The following is a 19,773-nucleotide window of genomic DNA, read 5'->3' on the forward strand; positions in this document are numbered from 1 at the left end:
TGGGAGGGGGGTTATGGGGTTCCAGATGTTGTCCCCACCCTGGGCACTGGCTTCACACTTCCATTGGCTGGGAACTCCTTGCCCCAGCCCTGAACCCCCACCCCTGACATCCCTGGCCCTAGCTCAGAGCCCATGTCCCCTCCTGCACCACAACCATGACCCCCTCCAGAGCTCCCTTTTGCAGAGCAGAGCCTGTACCCCCAGCCCAGGGCCCTCATCCCCCTGCCCCAGCTCCTGCCTCCCACTCTCTGAACCCCTCATCTGTGGCCCCACCCCAGTGCCTCACCCCCCTGCCCCAACTCCTGCCTCCCACTCCCTGAACCCCTCATTTGTGTCCTCACCCCCCTGCCCCAACTCCTGCCTCCCACTCCCTGAACCCCTCATCTGTGGCCCCACCCCAGGGCCCTCACCCTCTTCTGCACCACACCCCCCCTGCCTCAACCCGCAGCCCCCTCCCACATTCCAAATCCCTTGGCCCCACCCCCAGCCTGAAGCCCCCTCCTGTACCCTGGAGCCTGCACCCCCCTTTAGAGCCCCCCCAGGCCCCTGCCCGAGCCCGGTGCAAGGGAACGAGGGCGGGGGAGAGCCAGCCAGGGAAGGAGGGAGGGAGGGAGAAGGCAGGGCGTGGGGGGAAGGGGCGGGGCGAGGCGAGGCGGCTGGGTTTGGTGCCCAGAGGAAGCTGGCAAGCCGCGGTGAGCGTCTCCGCAGCCCCGCGGGGCACAGGGACACGCGGTTGTCACGTTGCTCACGTGCGGCCGGCAGAGCTTGGGCCGTGCCTGAGGCAGGGAGCGGGGGTTGGAAGTTCACCAGTTGAGTAGGTGGGAGAGGAGGGGGTAAGTGGGCCCCTGGCAGAGCGAGCAGGGGTGAGGGCCCGAGGAACGGGTCGGGCAATTCTCCGTGGCCCAAGCACCCGGGGGATGAGGCAGGACCTCAGCCAAGCCCTTGCTCTTCCGTTAACCCCTGATCCGTACGCTGCCACCTGCAGCCAGCGCTCCGCGGCCCGCGCTGCTGCTCGCACGACGCGGGCTTTGGCTGGAGGGGGAGCAGCGCAGGGCTCCCGCACGGCGGGTTGCCGGGGGGAGGGGTTAGTTTTTCCTGCCCCAGGGGCTGGCGCCGGCGCCGCTCTGCGGGGGAAGCTCACTCCCCTCCCGCCGCCACCCAGGAGCAGCGCCGGGGCCGCGCTGCGGGCTGGACACGGTCCCCCGGGAGGCCGGCGGAGGCCCGCCCTTGAAGGGGCGGGGTGGGTGGTGCGCTGTGGCGCGCGCGCGCGCGCTCCAGAGGCCGGCAGGCGAAGGGGCTGCTGGGAAGCGGTGAAGTCGTCATGAAGCAGCGCGCCGCTGTCGCCGCCCTCTGACGCCACCGCCGCGCTCTGCCTCCGAAAAGGGTCCTCTGCCGCCGCTGCCCCCCCCCCCCCCGCCCCCGCCCTGGTGGGTACCTGGAGAGGCCGCGGCGGGGGCGCTGCTGGTGCCTCTGCACCCGCGTTCGCCGGGGCAGGGTTATCCGGGCCTCGGCGGGCTGAGCCGCTTCCAGTTTCCGCTTCATCCCCCTCCCCTTCCCCGCCTGCATCATCGGTCCCTCCTCGCCCGCCTCCTTTTTGTCTTTGTCAGCCAGGTGGCTCTGCCCGGGTGAGACAGGTGCGGGCTGGGGGCGTTGGATGGGGACCTCTCCTGGCCTCTCGGGGAGCGGATTGGGGGTCGGGAGGGGATGGACTGGACTCCCGCTTCGCCTTTCCTTGTGTAATATATTACATTGCCCCCTCCACATGGGCTTGTTTTCTCCTTGTCTCCGGGCCAAGGCCTGTCCCGGGCCATGCTGGGTGGAGGGCAGGGCGAACAACCCGTCGGTTTTTTTCTTCTGTAGCAGTTTCTGTGTCTGTTCGTTTGTTGTCTTCATGCCTTTTGGTTTTGAGTAAGCCATGGGTGATTGTCTTCCCTCCTTTCTCCCACAGAGACTGCAGAATTAATCCTGTCTCCTCTCTTGCAGACAGCAGCAGGAGCTATAGGCTGAGATTATGAGTCTGTTTAATCTGGACCGCTTTCGCTTTGAGAAGAAGTCTAAAAAAGTGGAACAGGAAAATCCACCTCCTTCTCTTCCCATAGCTGAGCTAGCAGCTGCTCCTTCTGCTGCAGCAGACAGTGTTGCTGCTGCTGCTGGTGGCGGTGGTGATGATGAGGTTACAGATGACAGCAGCAGGCCAGATACTCCAACATCAGATGTGACCGAGAAAACTGGTGAGTCATGTGTTAGATTTGTGTCTCGCACAAACACGTTGATAATGTTTTTATAAGAGTAAAGCATCTGCCCCCTTACAGCTTTTCTTCAGAACTCCCCCTTTCCAAATACCACTATTCCATGATAACTGCCTTCAAAGCATCAGACTCTGCCATAACATTTTCTTCTATAAAAGTGAATAGAGGGCTGAATCAGGATTTAAAAGGTCAGGCTTGGAGCTTGCTGAGAACCAGTAATAAAGTGTTTCATTGACTAAGGCTAACCCGAAGCCTGACAATTTTTAAAACATGTTGCCCTTCCTTTTGTATAAACATTTCCATTGTAACTGAAAGCATTTTTATATTTAACATTGTACACACACACACTCTCTCTCTCTCTCTCCCTCCTATCTACCACTCAAGGAAAGTATCCTTGAACCTCCAAAAACCAGAGGATGTGATATCCCCTATATACATCACTATGCAGATCTAACTTATCTATGGAGTACCTTTAATACTACAGTGATGTGTGCTGTACAAACCCTTAATCTCTCTGCTGTTCAGTTACCACCCTCTGCCCATCACATAGTCTTTTTCAACATCATCCATCAGCACCCCCATGCAACTTGGCATGCAGCCTTTCCATGATGTCAGTGCATCAACGTTGATGACTTTTCCTGTGCTTTTAGTCCTCTCTTCCCTTGTTCCTTTGATATGGTTGATTCTCTCTCCATGTTTGACACTCCTCTTCCATCAAATGCTCTGCGTTGCCTACTTCCAGCTTTGGCTCCCGCCAGTACCAGCTTCCTGCCCTTGCAGAAATCTTATGCTGAGGGTAATTTCCTCCAGTACATATCTGTTCTCTCTTTCTTCACTTCTGTCAGCTTCCTAGTTAAACAGCTGTACTTCTCCAATGTAATTGAATCCCAGCTGCCTTTTTATCACCTTTAATTCACTCCTCAAACAGTTCTGTCCTCCTGCATTCACTTTTCCACACAGGATCTCACTGATTTCTTGGATGAGAAAATGGACAAAATATGGTGTGAGTTCCTCTTTTTCTTACAACTCTTTCCTCCATCTCTGCTATTACTGATACAGAAGTTTCTATTCTGCTCACCTCCTTTAACCCCTCCACTTGCCACAGTGATGCACCTTCCCTTGTGCCAACTCTCATTCTCTCTTACTCTTTTCCATAAACTCTCACTCTTCTAAGGCTTTTCACCTTACTACATAAGCATTTTGTAGCCTTGTCATCTTAAAACCCACGCTTTACCCCACTTGCACCAGCAACTGCTGCCCCATTTCCCTTTTTCTTTTAATTTCTAAGCTAATTTAATATGGTATTTACAGCTGCTGTCTGGAATTCCTCTCTTCAGTTTCCATCCTAGACCCTTTTCAATCTGGCTTCTACACCTTGCATTTCACTACAACCACTCTTGTCAAAGTGTCGAATGACATCTTCCTAACCAAAGCTCAGAACTAATACTCCATCCTTAATCTCCTTTATCTGTCAGCTGCCTTTAACAGTCTACCATGCTCTTAATTTTCTTGAAATCTTGTCCTCCTTTGGCTTCTAGGGTTGTGTCTCTCTTGGTTCTCTTTCCTCTGTTTCAGTCACTCCTTCAGACTTCTTTGGAGCTCTTAAAATCCCCCCCCCCCCCCCCCCCCGCTTCTGAGTCCTTCCCGTTTCCTTCTTTGTGGATGATCACACCAAGCTTACCTGTTGCTCGGGCTTCTAACTTGGGCGTTGTCTTTGATTAGGATTTCTTTCCAGGTCCTCACATCCAGGCTAGGTCTAAATCTTGCCTAGTATTTCTTTATAACATTGCTATAATACTGCTGTGCCTATCCATACACAACAGCTAAAATTCTTATCCAAGCACTTACCTTGTATCTTGAATACGACAGAATCCTTTTCGCTGGCCTTGACTATTGTCTTGCTTATATCTATTCAGAATACTGCTGCAAAATATTTTTCCTAGTCCATTGATTTGACACGTCACTCCTCTCTTTGCATCCCTCTGTTGCTTCCCTGTTATCTGTTGCATCAAAACATAAGCCACTTGTCTTCACTCTCAAAGCCCTTTATAACCTATCTCCATTCTACTTACCCTCTCTCGTTCGTTCGCTGTTAAAGTTGACTCCTCCCCCTCGTGAATCAATGATGTCAGCCTTCATTGCCCATTCCTTACCTTTTCAAACAACCACGTTTGTGATTTTTCCCATGCTGCACTTCCGATTTGGGAGGAGTTCTCTGTAGGCATCTAGAAAATTATTCTATTACCTTCCTTCAGTATCCTCCATTGCCATGATTCCTACAAAAAAAAACTTTAACTGCTAGGCTGCTGGCCTAGCACACTGCCTAATGTGCTGACCAATATTGTCTCATTGTATCCTTGTACTCCCTATCAGTCTGTTAGTCTATCTGTTATCTTAGGCTTGGGGCAGGTCTGCACTTAAAACGCTCTTCGGCACAGTAGCGCTTTAATGAAAACACTCTGTACCGATGGGAGAGCTCTTGCCCGTCGGTGTAGTTAATCTACCTTCGGGACAGGCGGTAACTATGTCAGTGGGAGAAGCTTTCCCATCCACATAGCACTGCCTATGCTGGCACTTAGGTCAGCATAACTACATTGTTCACAGGTGTGGATTGTGCAAATCCCTGAGTGATGTAGTTATACTGAAAGTAATTTGGGAGTGGAGACCTGGCCTCAGATGGTAAATTCTGTGGGGCTGGATTGTCTTTTTGTTCTGTGTTTGTACATGATCCATGACTAGGGATTCCGTGTGCTGTAGGGGGTGGTAAGAATGTAAGCTTTGAGCGGTGGCCCAGAGAATAGTTTATCTGATCGGGTTGCCAACTTCATTTCTATTTGGATCAAGTCTTCAGATTAATCAGTGAAGTCTATTGAGCTATCATAATAGTTGTTAATTAAAAAAATCAGTCAGTTTAATAATCACATCTACTTCTGAAACGGTTGTACTGTCTAATGTTAACAGTCATCTTATATTTAAAGGGAAAGATTAAAGGAAAAAGTGTGTTTTTTTTCTTTGTATGTTAGCCTGAGTCAGTATTTCCACTTGAATCAGTCTGTTTTTACTGGTTGTAGGGCTTTTGTGTCGCAATCATATAGAGAAGAGAGAAAGGACATGTATTATTGAAAACACAGAAAGTGGCATGGGATTTAAGGGCAGATGAGGTATCCAAAACTTCTTAACTTATTTTCAATTAATTAATTTTCAAGTAGACTCTGGACCCTAAACCATGTCTGTTTAAGGGAGAAATAATTTGAAAGCTACTGTGCATACACAACAGTTTCCCTCCCTCCAGGCTTCATGCTAATCTTGGATTAGCATATGGACGGTGTGTGCATGTGCAGTCGCTACACTAATGCAGGGCTTTGAAACTCAGGACAGCAATCTTGATTTGGTCTCTGTAGAATGTATAGCCAATGCCAAGTGTGGTGTATAAGAATACGTGTTCCCGGTGACCTATGTTGGTGAGTAGGCGGGCTGTTGGTTTCTCAACTAGTTGGCTCTTTCTCGCGGCATTAGGCTTCATTCATAGGTATAGAGAATGGCAATAGTTAAGCCAGTTGTTACAAAAGCATGGATCTCTCTGGACAGATGAGAGTCAAACGGGTGCAGTCTTCTGGCCAGATGCAGGTGAAATGTGGGTGTTTATGTAACCAGCTTCATTTGGGTAAGCAAGTACAGTGTTGTGTCTGAGCAGCAGCAGACCATTGTAACAATCCAAGGACTCATGCCTTTGATGGATGGAGTTGTTACAAACGAGGGAAATACTTCAAAATGCATGTCTCTTCCTACCAGCATAACTTTAGGCTCATCTGTGTTGAGCTTTAGCCAGCTGCTCTTAATCCAGATATTTTTTGCAATATATTGCAGATTTCTCAATATGCAAAGTTTGACACGGAGATTTAGTGTTAGGTGTTTGCTACTGCCACTTCAGCCTGTTCTGTCTCACTAGCATTCCCAGTAGCTTCATGTAGATGTTGAATTCAAAGGAGGGAACTGAGCCATGCAGCTGTTTTGTGCTTCTCCTGTGTTTGTATGTTCATATATTAATTATCAAATAGGGCTGTCAAGCAATTAAAGAAAGTAATTGCGTTGTTAAACAATAATAGAATACTATTTATTTTTAAATATTTTTGGATGTTTTCTCCATTTTCAAATATGTTGTTTTCAATTAAAACACCGAATACAAAGTTTACAGTGCAAACTTTGTTTGTTTTTGATTACAAGTATTTGCACTGTAAAAAAAAAACAAAAAAAACCCCCAAAAGAAATAGTAATTTTCAATTCCCCCATTACAAGTACTGTAGTGCAATCTCTTTATTATGAAAGTTGAACTTACAAATGTAGCACTATGTACAAAAAAACCTTTTATTTTTTTAATTCAATGTAAAATTTTAGCACCTGCAAGTCCACTCGCTCCTACTTCCTACACTCAGACAAGCAAGTTTGTTTACATTTTCAGGCGATAATGCTGTCCGCTTCTTGTTTACAATGTCACCTGAAAGTGCAAACAGGTGTTAGCATGGCGTTGTACTTGGTGTCGCAAGCTATTTTCATGCCAGATGTGCCAAAGATTCATATGCCATGCTTCAGCCACCATTCCAGAGGACTTGCATCCATGCTGATGACAGGTTCTGCTCGATAACAATCTACAGCAGTGCGGACCAGCACATGTTCATTTTCAACATCTGAGTCAAGATGCCACCAGCAGAAGGTTGACTTTTCTTTTTTTGGTGGTTTGGGTTCTTTAATTTCCGTATTGGAGTGTTGCTCTTTTAAGGCTTCTGGAAGCATGCTCCACACCTCGTCCATGTCAGATTTTGGAAGGCACGTCAGATTCTTAAACCTTTGGATCTAGTGTTTGTAGTTATCTTTAGAAATCTCGCATTTGTACCTTTTGTGTTTTGTCAGATCTGCAGTGAAAGTGTTCTTAAAACAAACAACATGTGCTGGGTCATCATCCGAGACTGCTATAACTTAAAATATATGGCAGAATGTGGGTAAAACAGAGCAGGAGATGTATAATTCTCTTCCAAAGAGTTCAATCACAAATTTAATTAACCCATTTTTTAAACAAATGTCATCAGCATGGAAGCATGTCCTTTGGAATGGTAGCCGAAGGATGAAGGACATACGGATGCTCAGCATATCTGGCACCTAAATACCTTGCAATGCCTGCCACAAAAGTGCCATATGAAAGCTTGTTTTCACTTGGAGGTGACAGTGTAAATAAGCGGGCAGCATTATCTCCCATAAGTATAAACAAACTTATTTCTGTTGGTGTTGGCTGAACAAGAAATAGGATTGAGTGGAGTTGTAGGCTATAAAGTTTTACACTGTTTTGTTTTTGAATGCAGTTATATAACACACACACACAAATCTACATTTGTAAGTTGTACTTTCAGGATAAAGAGATTGCACTACAGTACTTCTATGAGGTGAATTGAAAAATACGATTTCATTTATAATTACAGTGCAAATATTTGTAATAAAAATAATAGCACTGTACATTTGGTATTCTATGTTGTAACTGAAATCAATGTTTGAAAATGTAGAAAAATATTCATTACATTTCAGTTGGTATTCTACTTTTCAGCAGTGCAATTAAAACAGCGATTAATCACAATTACTTTTTTAAAATCGTGATTAATTTTTTTTTAGTTAATCGTGTGAGTTAACTGTGATTAATCGACAGCCCTATTATCAAATACAGGACTAGTGTGACTTTAAGTAATGTTGTGGATAGCCGTTCTGCACATGGCGTAAGTTGCATTTTCACTTGCTCCCCTCTGTAGACTTTTGTATAGGGGGTATTTAAGGTATAGAAACCAACTGTGTAAAGTACAACAGATTGTGTACTCACAGATACGAGCAGACATTCAGTGTGGCAGAAGGAGTTTTGGGGGATGTATTAGTGCATAGGCATTGGCTGCAGTAATGCATGCACTGAGAGCTAGTACCCTAGATTGGTGATGTCTAGGCTTTCTAAAGTCCACTAATGGTTTAAAAATAAATTGTGTTTGTTTTTAGGGTAGGTTTTTCCCCCAGAGATTAAGATATTGCATTACATACAATATTGTATCTTATTTAAAACAATTATTTTTCAATCTTGACAGTATCCTTTGTAAGTGACCCAATTGTCTAGTTTCTTTTATGCCTGGGTTATGTCAGTTGAAAAATATTCTTTTCCACAAATGAATTGAGCAATGTGTGCCTTATTTGTGCAAGTGTATTTTAATTCCATCCCTAGTTCCCTCTTCTTTCCAGTCTTTTCCCACCACCTTGACTTGAAACGAAATTTGAAAGCTTGGCGGCGTGCACAGGATAAATAGATGTCATTATTCTGGGGCATAACGGGGAAAAAAAATATTTTCACATCCTAGGTTGAGTTTCCAGGTCTTGCACTAGAAAAGTATCTTTTTATTTGGAAAGTAAGCACACTTTAAGCTAGAAAGGAGTGATACAAATGTGGTCTCCCTGATGCTTTTCTTAAAAAGGAACTGTGCTGTAAGTCCATTATCAAAACTCATCACCACCAAGAGGCTTGTAATTTTAGTCATTAACATTTTAAAAACAATAATCCTCAAAGCTCCAAGCTTCTAAACAATCATAATGTCTTTGTCCTTGGCGATCCCCTCTTCCTAGTCCCATTTGTGTTTTCATGTTACTTTTCTAAATTTAGACTGTAAACTCTACTCCTGAGGGAATTCTGCGCCACTGTGCATGTGCAGAATTCATGTCCCCAACAGATACATAAATATATTTTTTTGCTTCCCTGCAGAAAAATGTCTTTCTGATGGGGAAGCAGAGGGAAGCCACAAGCGCGGTCACACAGCCCTCCCCAGCCGTGCAGGCGCGTCATTTTGGGCACCCAGACTAGCCAGCAGGGAAGTAAATCACGGCGTAGGGAGGTGTTGTGTTTGCTGGAGACGCTCTAGCCGCTGGCTCCTATCCTGCGCTGGGCTCAGCTGGTAATCCCGGTTGGGCTGAGGACTGGGGAGGACTTGCTCTTCCTCCTCAAGGTGTGTACGGGGCTGGGACAAAGCCACCCCCAGATACCTTCCATGGCTGCAGGATGCTGTGCCTCCCCCTGCTTCCAGCTCTCATAGCTCCTCAGCTGCAGGGGGAGGAGGGTCACTTTACAGGGAACTGCCCCCCCTATCTGCCCAGCCCCCCGCTGAGCCTCAACAACTCTCCTCCCCCTTGCATCTGGAGCCCCCTGCTGAGCCTCAACCCCCTGCACCCAGAGCCCTCTTGACTTCTGCCAGGCTGAGCCTGCCAGCCCACACCTTGTGTGTCTGGTACAGAGGGACAGGGCCCTGGGATGTGTTTGGGGTAGGCCATATCCTTGCACTGTGTCAGGGTTGGGTGCAGCCTCACCACCGAGTTCATGTGCCAGAGGGGTGGCCTGCAGGGTGATCTCCAGCCTCTGTTCAGCTGGTGTTCTGTGCTCCCCACTGCCATGCTGGAGCTGCCATCTTTACTTATTGACAAATACGATTTGCAGAATTTTATAATACTCCGTGCAAAATTTGTAATTTTTTTTGCACAGATCGCCCTCGGGAATACAGTAGGGAGCCTGTCTCTACTTTATGAAGTGTCATGCATATCTGTGGAGCTATAGAAGTAATATTTCTTGTGTTGATGCTGATACTAAACCCAATACAGATCTCAAGTTTGGAATGCTTTTCAATTTTATGCTGCCTTCGTAATTTGTTCTTTTAGTGTTGTAGGATTTTGTGTTGACAATGCATATTGACTGCGGTGTAGAAGGAAGGAAGAGGGGATTGGTTTTTGTCAGCTGAGTTTTTGCATGTATGGGCAGATGGGGTGGTGTTCACTAGGAATCAGTTGAAACTTCTTGCATTAGGAAGAGGATGCGTCCTACTCCTTGACCCCTTGTGAATAGACAGCTAGCTAGAAATTCTTTTGGGGGACTTGAACTAGTCTATCATCATGTCAACCCTTGACAACAACCAGACATTTCCCTGCTCTCCTAGCATCTGCAGCTGCCTCCCTTAATGGCAGATAGGCATATAGCTGTATTGTTCTGCTAAAATCATCAGCAGTGAAAGATAAGAATATTGACATGAAGGTTGAACCTTTCTAGTCCGGCACCCTCGGGACCTGACTGGTGCCGACCAGAGAATTTGCCAAACCATGGGAGGTCAGTATTGTAGCGAGTGGGTCTCCTTTTATTTTTATATCGCCAAGGCGATTTAACAGAACAACGCTTGCAACGCTGCCTAGCCAAGGCTTACTGGCTCTCTTCATAACCAAGTGGTATTGTTGTTACACAGTTTTACTATATTGGCACAAGGAAATAAGTAGATAAAGCATAAAAAACATAAAATAAAATCATGCTGGACCACAGATGTTGCCAGATCAGAGGGTGCCGGACTAGAGAGGTTCAGCCTGTATAAACTTCTGTCATTAAAATGAGAGTTAACCCTAATTTGAGCAACAGCAGAGATGCCAACCCTCCCCAATTTTCAGAAATCCTCCTGATTTTTTAACATGTAATTATGAAATTACTAATTCAGGCTTAAGCCTACTAATTTTGTAAGCACATGTTAATTCATATGCAATTTCGTTGTATATAAAGTAAAAAACCCCACACTGGACTATGTAGCGGGAGCCACACAGGGCAGTTGGAGTGCAATGTGCAGCCTGGGGCCAGAGAATACAACATCCCAAGCCCCCACTGACAGTTGCTGCGGCCTGTCTCCTATCAGACCCTCACTGCACAGTCTGCAGGGCAGGAGAAGGCAGCGCCGAAGGGGAGAAAGGAAAGTGAGAGAGGAGGGAGAAGAGAATGAAAATCATCCCTGGCAGGAGGTCCAGGTCTGGGACTGGTGAAGGTAATTAAAAGACCTAGGTGGCATAGGAAGGCAGCTTTCCTAGGGCCTGTCCTCCCCTTCTTCCTGTTTGAGGTGCAGGTGGGGAGCACAACAGGGGTGGCTTGGTGGCCCAGGTGTGTCCCCCTCCCTTTGGCTAACGAATGGGGAAGAAGGGGGAGCGGTCCTGGTTTTTTCAAGGGAGGGGTGAAAGAGAGAGTTCCAGGCAACCTCCCTAGCTTTTTTCATAAACCTCCCTAAAAGTCTCAGAGCAAGGTTGATATCTCTGCTGCTGTTACCAGCTGCTTGCAGATTCATGAAGCCACTGTTGTGTTTCCCATTTGGGTACCATATTGCTGTCATGCTGTCTAAAAACTTTTTTAAAATGAAAGCTTATATTTTGCAGTCAAATTTCACAGTGTAGTTGGGATTCTGCAGTCTCCTACTTGACAGCAGAAGGCTGGAAAGCACAGGTTCCTGCATGTGTGTGCGCCATTTTGAATCGACACTAACTAGACTGAATTTCCAAAGCTTTTCTGTTTAATGATACTTTTTATATCAGATGAAGCGTCATAAGATTGGCACGTAACAGTTCCTGTAGAGTGAACAGTCGCATGTAGAAAAAATTGTCACTGGAGGAAACAAGTATATCACAAAATGATAGTTTGATAGAGATCAAACTTCGGGCAGTAAATCAAAGGGCAAGTCTATCCTTCAGCACTACATTGGCGCAGCTGCACTACTGTAGTGCATCTGGTGAAGACTTGCTATGCCAACGGGAGAGCTCTCTCCCACTGGCATGATTATTCCACCTCGGTGAGAAGTGGAGGCTATGTTGGTGGGAGAGGGCCTCTTGCTGACACAGTGCCAATATGGGCGTCGCGAAACTTGTCTCTCGAGGATGGGGTGTGGGGAGAGCTTTTTCCCACCCCGAGCGATGTACGCTATATTGACTTAAGGTGTAGTGTAGACCCGCTCTAAGTTTTGCTACAAGTCTAAACGTTCCAGGGAATTTTATCAGTTTGATAAAACAAGAGTTTCTCTGCTGAAGCAGAATTCCAGAAAATAAACATGTTCTCTATTTTTACTTTTAATTTAGTGAGAAGAGTGGATTGTTGCCTCATCTTTTAGCTATGCACAAGGTCATCCTCCACAAGAGGAGCTTTCTTCCTTTTTTCATCTCAATGGACAAATGCCAGGAATGATACAAACCTTTTTTTTTTTTCCTTTTGTATTCACATATTCCAATGTTATCTTAAATCCTGAGGCCTTTCAATTACTGTTAGACCTTGGCCCATGCAAAAGTTACATTTTATTAATGGCTGATGATTTAGTTTTCCCCTAGAATATTGAAGGTCCACTTGTTCAACCCTGCCAGGATCCAAGTTCAAGTTTTTACTTGATTTTTGTAGTGACTCTGCCTTGTTGTACAAAGCCCTGTTATATGTCAGCAATACATTTTACAATTTAATGGGCAGTTTTTCCCCCTCCAGTCTTAAAATTCATACTGTTTTTTAGAAGTTTCCACAGTGTCAGTAAATTGCTTGAGGTCATATATTTAGTTTATCTGAGTTTCTGTCAAATACTGCTACAGTACCTTGCAGGTTATTTTATATTTATTTCCTGCACGGTTGCTTTCTGACAACAGACTCCTTCTGCAGCTGTCATAGTCTCCAATGCATGCTTTCTCCCGCTTCCTTCAGTCTTGCATGCCTCCAGGGTCTGTAATTTTTCTCATCTTGAAGGAAATCATACAGCTTCTGTCTGAATTTATTCTAGTTGCTTGAGCAGTTTTTTCTAGTTCTGCTCATTTGAAAAAAAAAAAAAAAAAAGTTTGAGAATATGTGAGTAAGACATGGGGCTTCTACCTCAGATCAGAGTTCTTGAGTGCCACATACACCTCTGCCCCAATATAACGCAGTCCTTGGGAGCCAAAAAATCTTACCGCATTACAGGTGAAACCATGTTATATCGAACTTGCTATGGAGGGCCAGGTAGGGAAGGCTGTGCCTCCTCAAACAGCCTGGCCCCACCCCCCTGACCGATTGCTCAGAACCCCCGATCCGTCCAACCCCCCCCCCCCCCCCCCCGATCCCTGTCCCCTGACCGGGGCTGGAGCACCCACTGAGAAAAATTGGTGGGTGCAGAGCACGCACCGGCAGGTCCCTGCCCCAGCTCGCCTCCGCCTCCTCCTCTGAACGCACTGCCGCTGCTCTGTTTCTCCCCCCTTCCTCTCTCCCTCCAAGGCTTGCCGCGCCAAACAGCTGATTCGCAGCAAGCCTTGGAGGGAGAGAGGAAGGGGGGAGAAGCGGAGCAGCGGTGCGCTCGGGGGAGGAGGCAGAGCGGAGGTGATCTGGGGCGGGAAGCCATTCCTCTGCCTGGCACACACCCCCCCCCTTCCCGGTTACTTGCTGCGGCCCTCCCCATGCCGCTCCCCAGTTCACCTCCACTCTGCCTGAGCATGCCGCCACTCCGCTTCTCCCCCATCCCTCCCAGGCTTACGCAAGCTTAGGGGGGAGGAGGGAAAATGTTTTACCGCGTTATATCCAAATTTCATGTTGTATCAGGGTAGAGGTGTAATTCCTATGTATTCTCTGGAAAACCGCTTGAAACTGTATTCTCTAACCCAACTGAAAAATGAATACGTGGAAATTCCCACCTATTCCAAGTGCCCGTTTTGGTGTGTAATGTAAGGGCAGGTCTATGCTGCTATAAAATGCCCGGGGCTGGCCCCTATCAGCTGGCTTGGGTTGCTGGGCTTTAGCAGTGTGGACTATAACCTGAGTAGGATATACTGGCATGGGAGCTGCCTGAGCAATATCTACCTGACTATAGCTATCTGAAAGAGAACAAACAGCATCGTGAAATGACCTCTACGGCCATGTCTACGCTATTTTTTATGTCGGCAAAACTTAGGTCATTCAGGGGTGTGAAAAAACAGCCCATTGAGTGACATAATTTTCACTGGCATAAGTGGTAGTGTGTACAGTGCTATTTTGGTGGGAGAGCTTCTCCTGCTGACAGAGCTACCGCCGCTCATTGAGATGGTTTTATTATGTAGACAGGAGAGCTTCCTCCCATTGGCATAGAGCAGCTACATGAGCAGTCTTATGTTGGCACTGCTACATCGGTACAGCTGTGCTGCTGTTATACCAATAAAATAAAAACCAGCAGGATATTATGAAAGGGAAAAGGCAAAATGCCACATTTACTGTGAATACAGAAAGAATCATAGTAAGCAGTTATAGCTATAACATTCCATTCAATTTCGTATTTATTCATACACACACACAAGTTCTGCAAGGTTGTTATCATAGTTACCAGAGTTGCTTATGCCAAGCCACTGGCTAGGTGGCCTGGACATGAAGAGGGAGCAGGGCCTTGTCAGATGCTCATCTGACGCTCCTGGAAGTTGGTTTGCGGAATCAGACCCCAAAGTTCTCACTTCCTAGAGTCCATTTTTATCGGAATTTCTTCCTATGCCAGTCTATGGGAACTGCTTCCTCATGCTGTTGCTGAATCAGTCAGCAGATGGCACGTTCCTGACGGCTCCGTGCTGCAAGATGTTATCTTGTTCTTTGGTTCTCCCATTCTTGAGGCTGTTGGGTGGATTCCAGTCTGCCCTCTGGGGGGTCCTCTGGTTATTTCCACTTGACGCCTTCTTCGGCGGATGGACACTGGATTCTTAGGCTGACACCTCCCTGATTGTTCAGTTATTATCCACACCAAGCATCCATCCACATACATGCTCTCTCTCTCTTCTAATCACAGTTGTTAACAAAGCGAGATGAATACAACGAAAGGGCGGGGAGTCTCTGGGTGCTGTTTCTGTTGTTAGAGTATTGCTTTGAGTCTCTCTCTGTGTGAGTAGTTGTTGTTACAGAGAATTGCTTTGAGAACAGACTCTGTCTTAGAATGTACTAACACAATTAGCAGCTTGCAAGTTTCACACATAGAGGGAGAGAAACAGTACCAAAAACCAAGAGACCTCTTAATTAGTAATACCCTGGAATTTAAACTGTGGGGAATCAAACTAGTTTGTGATTTTAATCATAGATACAGAACTTCTTTAATGTGATCCAACACTGTAAGCTCTCGGGTGTAGACACGGCCTAAACTACAGATGTGCTTGTAGTGTAAGTGAACCCACCCTCACCAAATATACCTTAAATCTCAAACATACTATTCTGTGGTGCTCCAATCACCACTTCCATCATCCGCTCAAGTGAAGGAGTAAAAAGGACTGACTGGAGGCATGGGGAAAGCTTGGCTTGAGTGGAGATCTACTCTCTCTGACCCCATCTTGGATTTATGCCACTAAAGATTTTAGAAGGAAAGGAGATGTAGGGAGCCATTTGTTTAGCTGGAAAACAGAGCTCAGAGCTGCATTTCTCTACACATGCTCCTTTTGAAATCAAAGGGAATTTCTAACCCAAGAATTAAGGTAGTCTGGGCACTTTTGAGTAGAGTGAAAAGCCACTTGGAATAGTTACATGACGTCTGGGGTGGCCCAGAGATCTTGAGTTTGATTCGGAGTCATTGTGGAAATTTAAGTCTGCTGTATGCCTCAGCAAATCCAAGACCAAGTTGGTCAAGTAATTGGTCAGCCTAACCGTGAAGTCACAGGTGTCACAAGGTGGGTTATACACATTTGGCTTGTAACCCAGCAGTTGTTCACTTTAATAGCCATATTCATGTTTTTGAATGGCTTTTGTGTTTAAAGCTATTGGGTATTCAAACACAGGAATTTGGTCAACTAGAGAACTTAAATGAGAAGTCTGCTGATGGAAACCCATGGATTCTGGGGACTCGTGAACACATAATGTGTGATCTTTATTTGAATAGTCAATGTTTTTTAATGAAAGATCCTAACTTTTGTGGTGAGGCTTTAGTTGCAATGAAACATTTTGAATTTATATTCTTTTCCTCCATCCTCCAAATGGCTTGTACAGAAGACTCCAGTGTCCCAGAAACCCCAGAAGCAGAGAGGAAAAAGAATTTATCGTCTTTCAAGAATCTAAGAGGGATACAATTTATTGATGTGTCTTCGGATAGTGAGGATCAAGGACCACCAAAGTGTTCCAGTACAAAACAAGACAGTGTTCCCATGAGCGAGGTGATTGTAATGTAAGTCTTCACCATACCACTCTTCTGTAGTATTCATTATCTTCATTTGTGAGTTCATGAATTTTAATGTCCTACTTTCCAAAAAAAAAAAAAAAGCATTTCATGTGTGCTGACTAAATGCCATGTTGGTTTTGAATGTCCCCACTGACCAGACTGTATTGAGCTTTTGTCTCAAAAAGCTTCACCTCTTTAAAGAGTTGTCTTCCTCTGAGTACTACCTAGTTCACTGGAGAAATCCCAGAATACATGAGTTTCAATCATACTTCTGGTATTTATCACATTATGGGCAATTGTCAGTGAATTCAAGCACCACCAAGAGGATTTCTCAAAATTCAGTTTTAAAAGGTTAGCTGAAGTGTTTACCTATTGGCTTTTGCTTTAGCTTGCTTGCTTTCATCCCGGTTTTATAGACAGATTAGTTCTCATGTCTTGCCAAAATTGTCGAATGACCAGAGGCCTCAAGTTAATGGAAATTACTCCTTTACTATAGCTTTCAGAAGTCTTCAGAATTGCGTAATGCTTTTCAGTTCCTCTGCCCCTGAGGAAGCATTGTTGATAGATGGTCAGGTGATCCTTCAGGGCATAATATATAATAAACTTTATATAGTGAAGAGAGTTCAGCACAAAAATAGTTATGCATACATGGCTCGACTTTCAGAATTGTTGAATGTATGACGGGTTTTATTTTAGAGACAAGGTGGGTGAAGTGATATCTTTAATTGGACCAGCTTCTGTTGGTGAGAGAGACAAGCTCTTGAGCCACACAGAGTTCTTCTTCAGGTCTGGGAAAGGTACTCTGGGGATTCCTGTACTGATTTAACTGAACTGGTAGAAAAATCTATTTAGTTAAATTAGTGCAATCCCGCAGTTTGGCTAGAGTTGTGTAAGTAACTGACTTTTCATTTTACTGTATGCAATGTAGTTGTAGCGATGTTGGTCTCAGGATATTAGAGAGTCAAGGTGGGTGAGTTAAACATCTTTAATTGGACCAACTTCTGTTGGTGAGAGACAAGCTTTCCAGCCACACAGCTCTTCTTCAGGTCTGGGAAACGTACTCTGAAGGTTATAGCTAATGGCAGTAGGGAACTGATTGTTTAGCGTAAGTAGTTAGCACATACTCTCTGCAGTCAGAGGTTTGAATGGTCCCTTAGAATATGTGCTAACTACTGAAGAGCTGACCTAAAGAGCTCTGTGTCCCTTGAAAGCTTGTCTCTCTCACTAATAGAAGTTGGTCCAATTAAAGATATTACCTCACTTAACTTGTTTCTCTAATATCTTGGGACTGATATGGCTACAACTACATTGCATGGGTCCTACTGCAGTCAGTGGAAACTGCTAGGTTTTCAGTGCTGTTGAAAAGTAGGTCAAGAATATTTTAAAAAACAAATGGTGAACAGAATGGTGCCTGTTTTCTTCCTCTTCTGTTGCTGCCTTTTCCATTTGCAATGAAACTGGGTATTCTGTTACATCATCTCAAAACACTCTCTCAAGGAGAGGTTACATATGGTGGTTACCCCCTACATTCCTTTCTCCTGCATGTCTTCCTTCTGTGTTCTTCACGCCTCTGCATTTGAGTGAGGCTACATAGATCTTTTCCAAGCTGCCATCGTGCCAGCATGGGGACCACTGAGAGCACAGGAGAGAAGCTCTCTCTTTGTTCCAGTGTCTGGTGCCATATTGGCCCCTGCTAGTTACAATTGTGGCGAAAGTCCTGCTCAGCCCCTGAATTCCTGCGTTGGGAGCATGCTCAGTTGCGCTGTGGGATAGCATATGTAGTCATGTTGATATGTGGGAACTACTTGAGGTTGGAGCATGCTCTTGCAAACAGTCTTCAGAGAATTTAGCTGTCAAATGCTAAGTCTTAACTGAGCAAACTGCAATTTTTTTCCAGAGGGATCTTACTTGCCAAAATTGGGGGAATGTTTACAGGGATGGTAATTCTGACACCTGAGCAATCCCCCCCTCAACCACCCTTGCCAAATTTCAAATCCCTGCTCCAATGTATGTTGCTGTTAATTTTTTTTTAACGTGGGTAAAATGTATTTTTTCCTTAATCTTGTTCTCTGAGACAGCTAAATTGTTTTAGCTCAAACTTTTATAACATTGTCAGTTTGAAGCAGACACCTAGCATGGAAAATTTTAGCCTTCACCATTAGTTTTTGTGAGGTTATAAACCACTGAAAATAAAATCTTTCTAATGGAAAGTGTCAGGCAACCTTAACTGTAGGTGTCACTATCTGAGTTGCCTAGAATATATTAAAAAATCCAGTTCATGGGTCAGAACTAAACTTGCCATGTTGTGATTAAGTATGCATTTCTTTATGCTCAATCATATGGGCAATGTAAGATTTATGATGTCCTTAACTATTTATTACCTTCTTGTCAAGTACTTGGCATTTTATACATGATACGATTGGTAAGCACCTTATTTAGCAAATGCAACCTTTCAAATGATTTTTGTTGTTTTTTTCTTTGGACTTAGTACAAATATTCTTTTCTTGTGGGTACTGAAGCAAAAAGGATTTAAAATATATTAATAGAACTATCATTTGCACCATCACTGTATTTAAATATTACAAGAGATACTCATCCTCCTGCTTAAGGGCATAAACTGATTCCTAGCTGAAGTTAGAAAGGAATTTTTTGCTTTGTTACAGCTTTGTGCTGTTGGCCAGGTGTGTTTTAGGCTTGCTTAGTTTTCTAAGCACTAGTTGTATGCAAGAACAGGGTAGTATCTGATGAAAAATGAAAATATTTTCTCAAACTTTTGCACACATCTTTTACAGATGATATTTTATTACACTTTCTCAGCATGATGGTTATTCACATATTGAAGTCTAATGGAAAAGTATATAGCCGGAGTCAGTTGGAAACAGCAACAGTTTGAGTTTTTACTCTCTTCTGCCCCACCTCTCTGCAGACACTTACCTAAATTAAGTTGCTGTGATGCTATTCTCTGTATAAGTATGTCATTTTTAACTGTCAGGCAAACTTTAGTGCAGCGAAACAGAAACTAGGCATCTAGCTACATAAGCTAAATACAAACTAGCTAAATAAGACAGTCAAGTATGGAATTTCCGTTTAGGTCCTGCCTGTGCTACAAAACTAAGCATAAACTGAAACGTGGTTCCATTTTGTAGGGTTGCCAGTTGTGCGTAAGCCTGATAGATTTGGATATATCCAAGGCTTTGGTATATCTCAGGGACATAGTTAAAACCAAAATTAGGTTCTGTCTACACTGCAAGATGGAGCCACATTTTAATATATTTAAAGTATTGCAAGTAGGTCTTTTCACGTGGTTCATTTTGTAATTTAGATCACATCTTGGATGTGGATTTGATCCTTCCTTGAGAGTGTGGACAGGGCCTTTACAAACTCGGTCGTCTTATCTCTGGGAAAAATTTATGTTGGACCTTTTTAGCCTGAATTTGAGTTTAGATAATGCCTTCATTCTTTCATAAATGGAAATAGATTAACTCTGATGGTACTGACAAGACACAGATAGTGACGTTACCGATTGATGTAAATCATTCTGTTGGCTGGCTATGCGACACAATAGGTAA

General features: G+C 44.7%; 1 protein-coding gene across 6 annotated transcripts in view; it reads left to right on the forward strand.

Moving 5' to 3' along the window:
- The first annotated feature begins 626 nt into the window (after positions 1-626).
- Positions 627-19,773, forward strand: part of SMARCAD1 (SNF2 related chromatin remodeling ATPase with DExD box 1) — a 78,712-nt gene continuing 59,565 nt past the window's right edge. The window contains exons 1-3 of one of the 6 annotated variants that reach the window (XM_073340708.2): positions 627-692; positions 1,984-2,231; positions 16,036-16,210. In XM_073340708.2, coding sequence (XP_073196809.1) covers positions 2,012-2,231; positions 16,036-16,210 — 395 coding nt within the window. In that variant the 5' untranslated portion in view covers positions 627-692; positions 1,984-2,011. The other 5 variants (XM_073340713.2, XM_073340712.2, XM_073340711.2 and 2 more) reach the window with 5 other exon arrangements.

This window comes from Lepidochelys kempii, chromosome 4, assembly GCF_965140285.1.
Source record: "Lepidochelys kempii isolate rLepKem1 chromosome 4, rLepKem1.hap1, whole genome shotgun sequence".
NCBI classification, from domain to species: Eukaryota; Metazoa; Chordata; order Testudines; family Cheloniidae; genus Lepidochelys; species Lepidochelys kempii.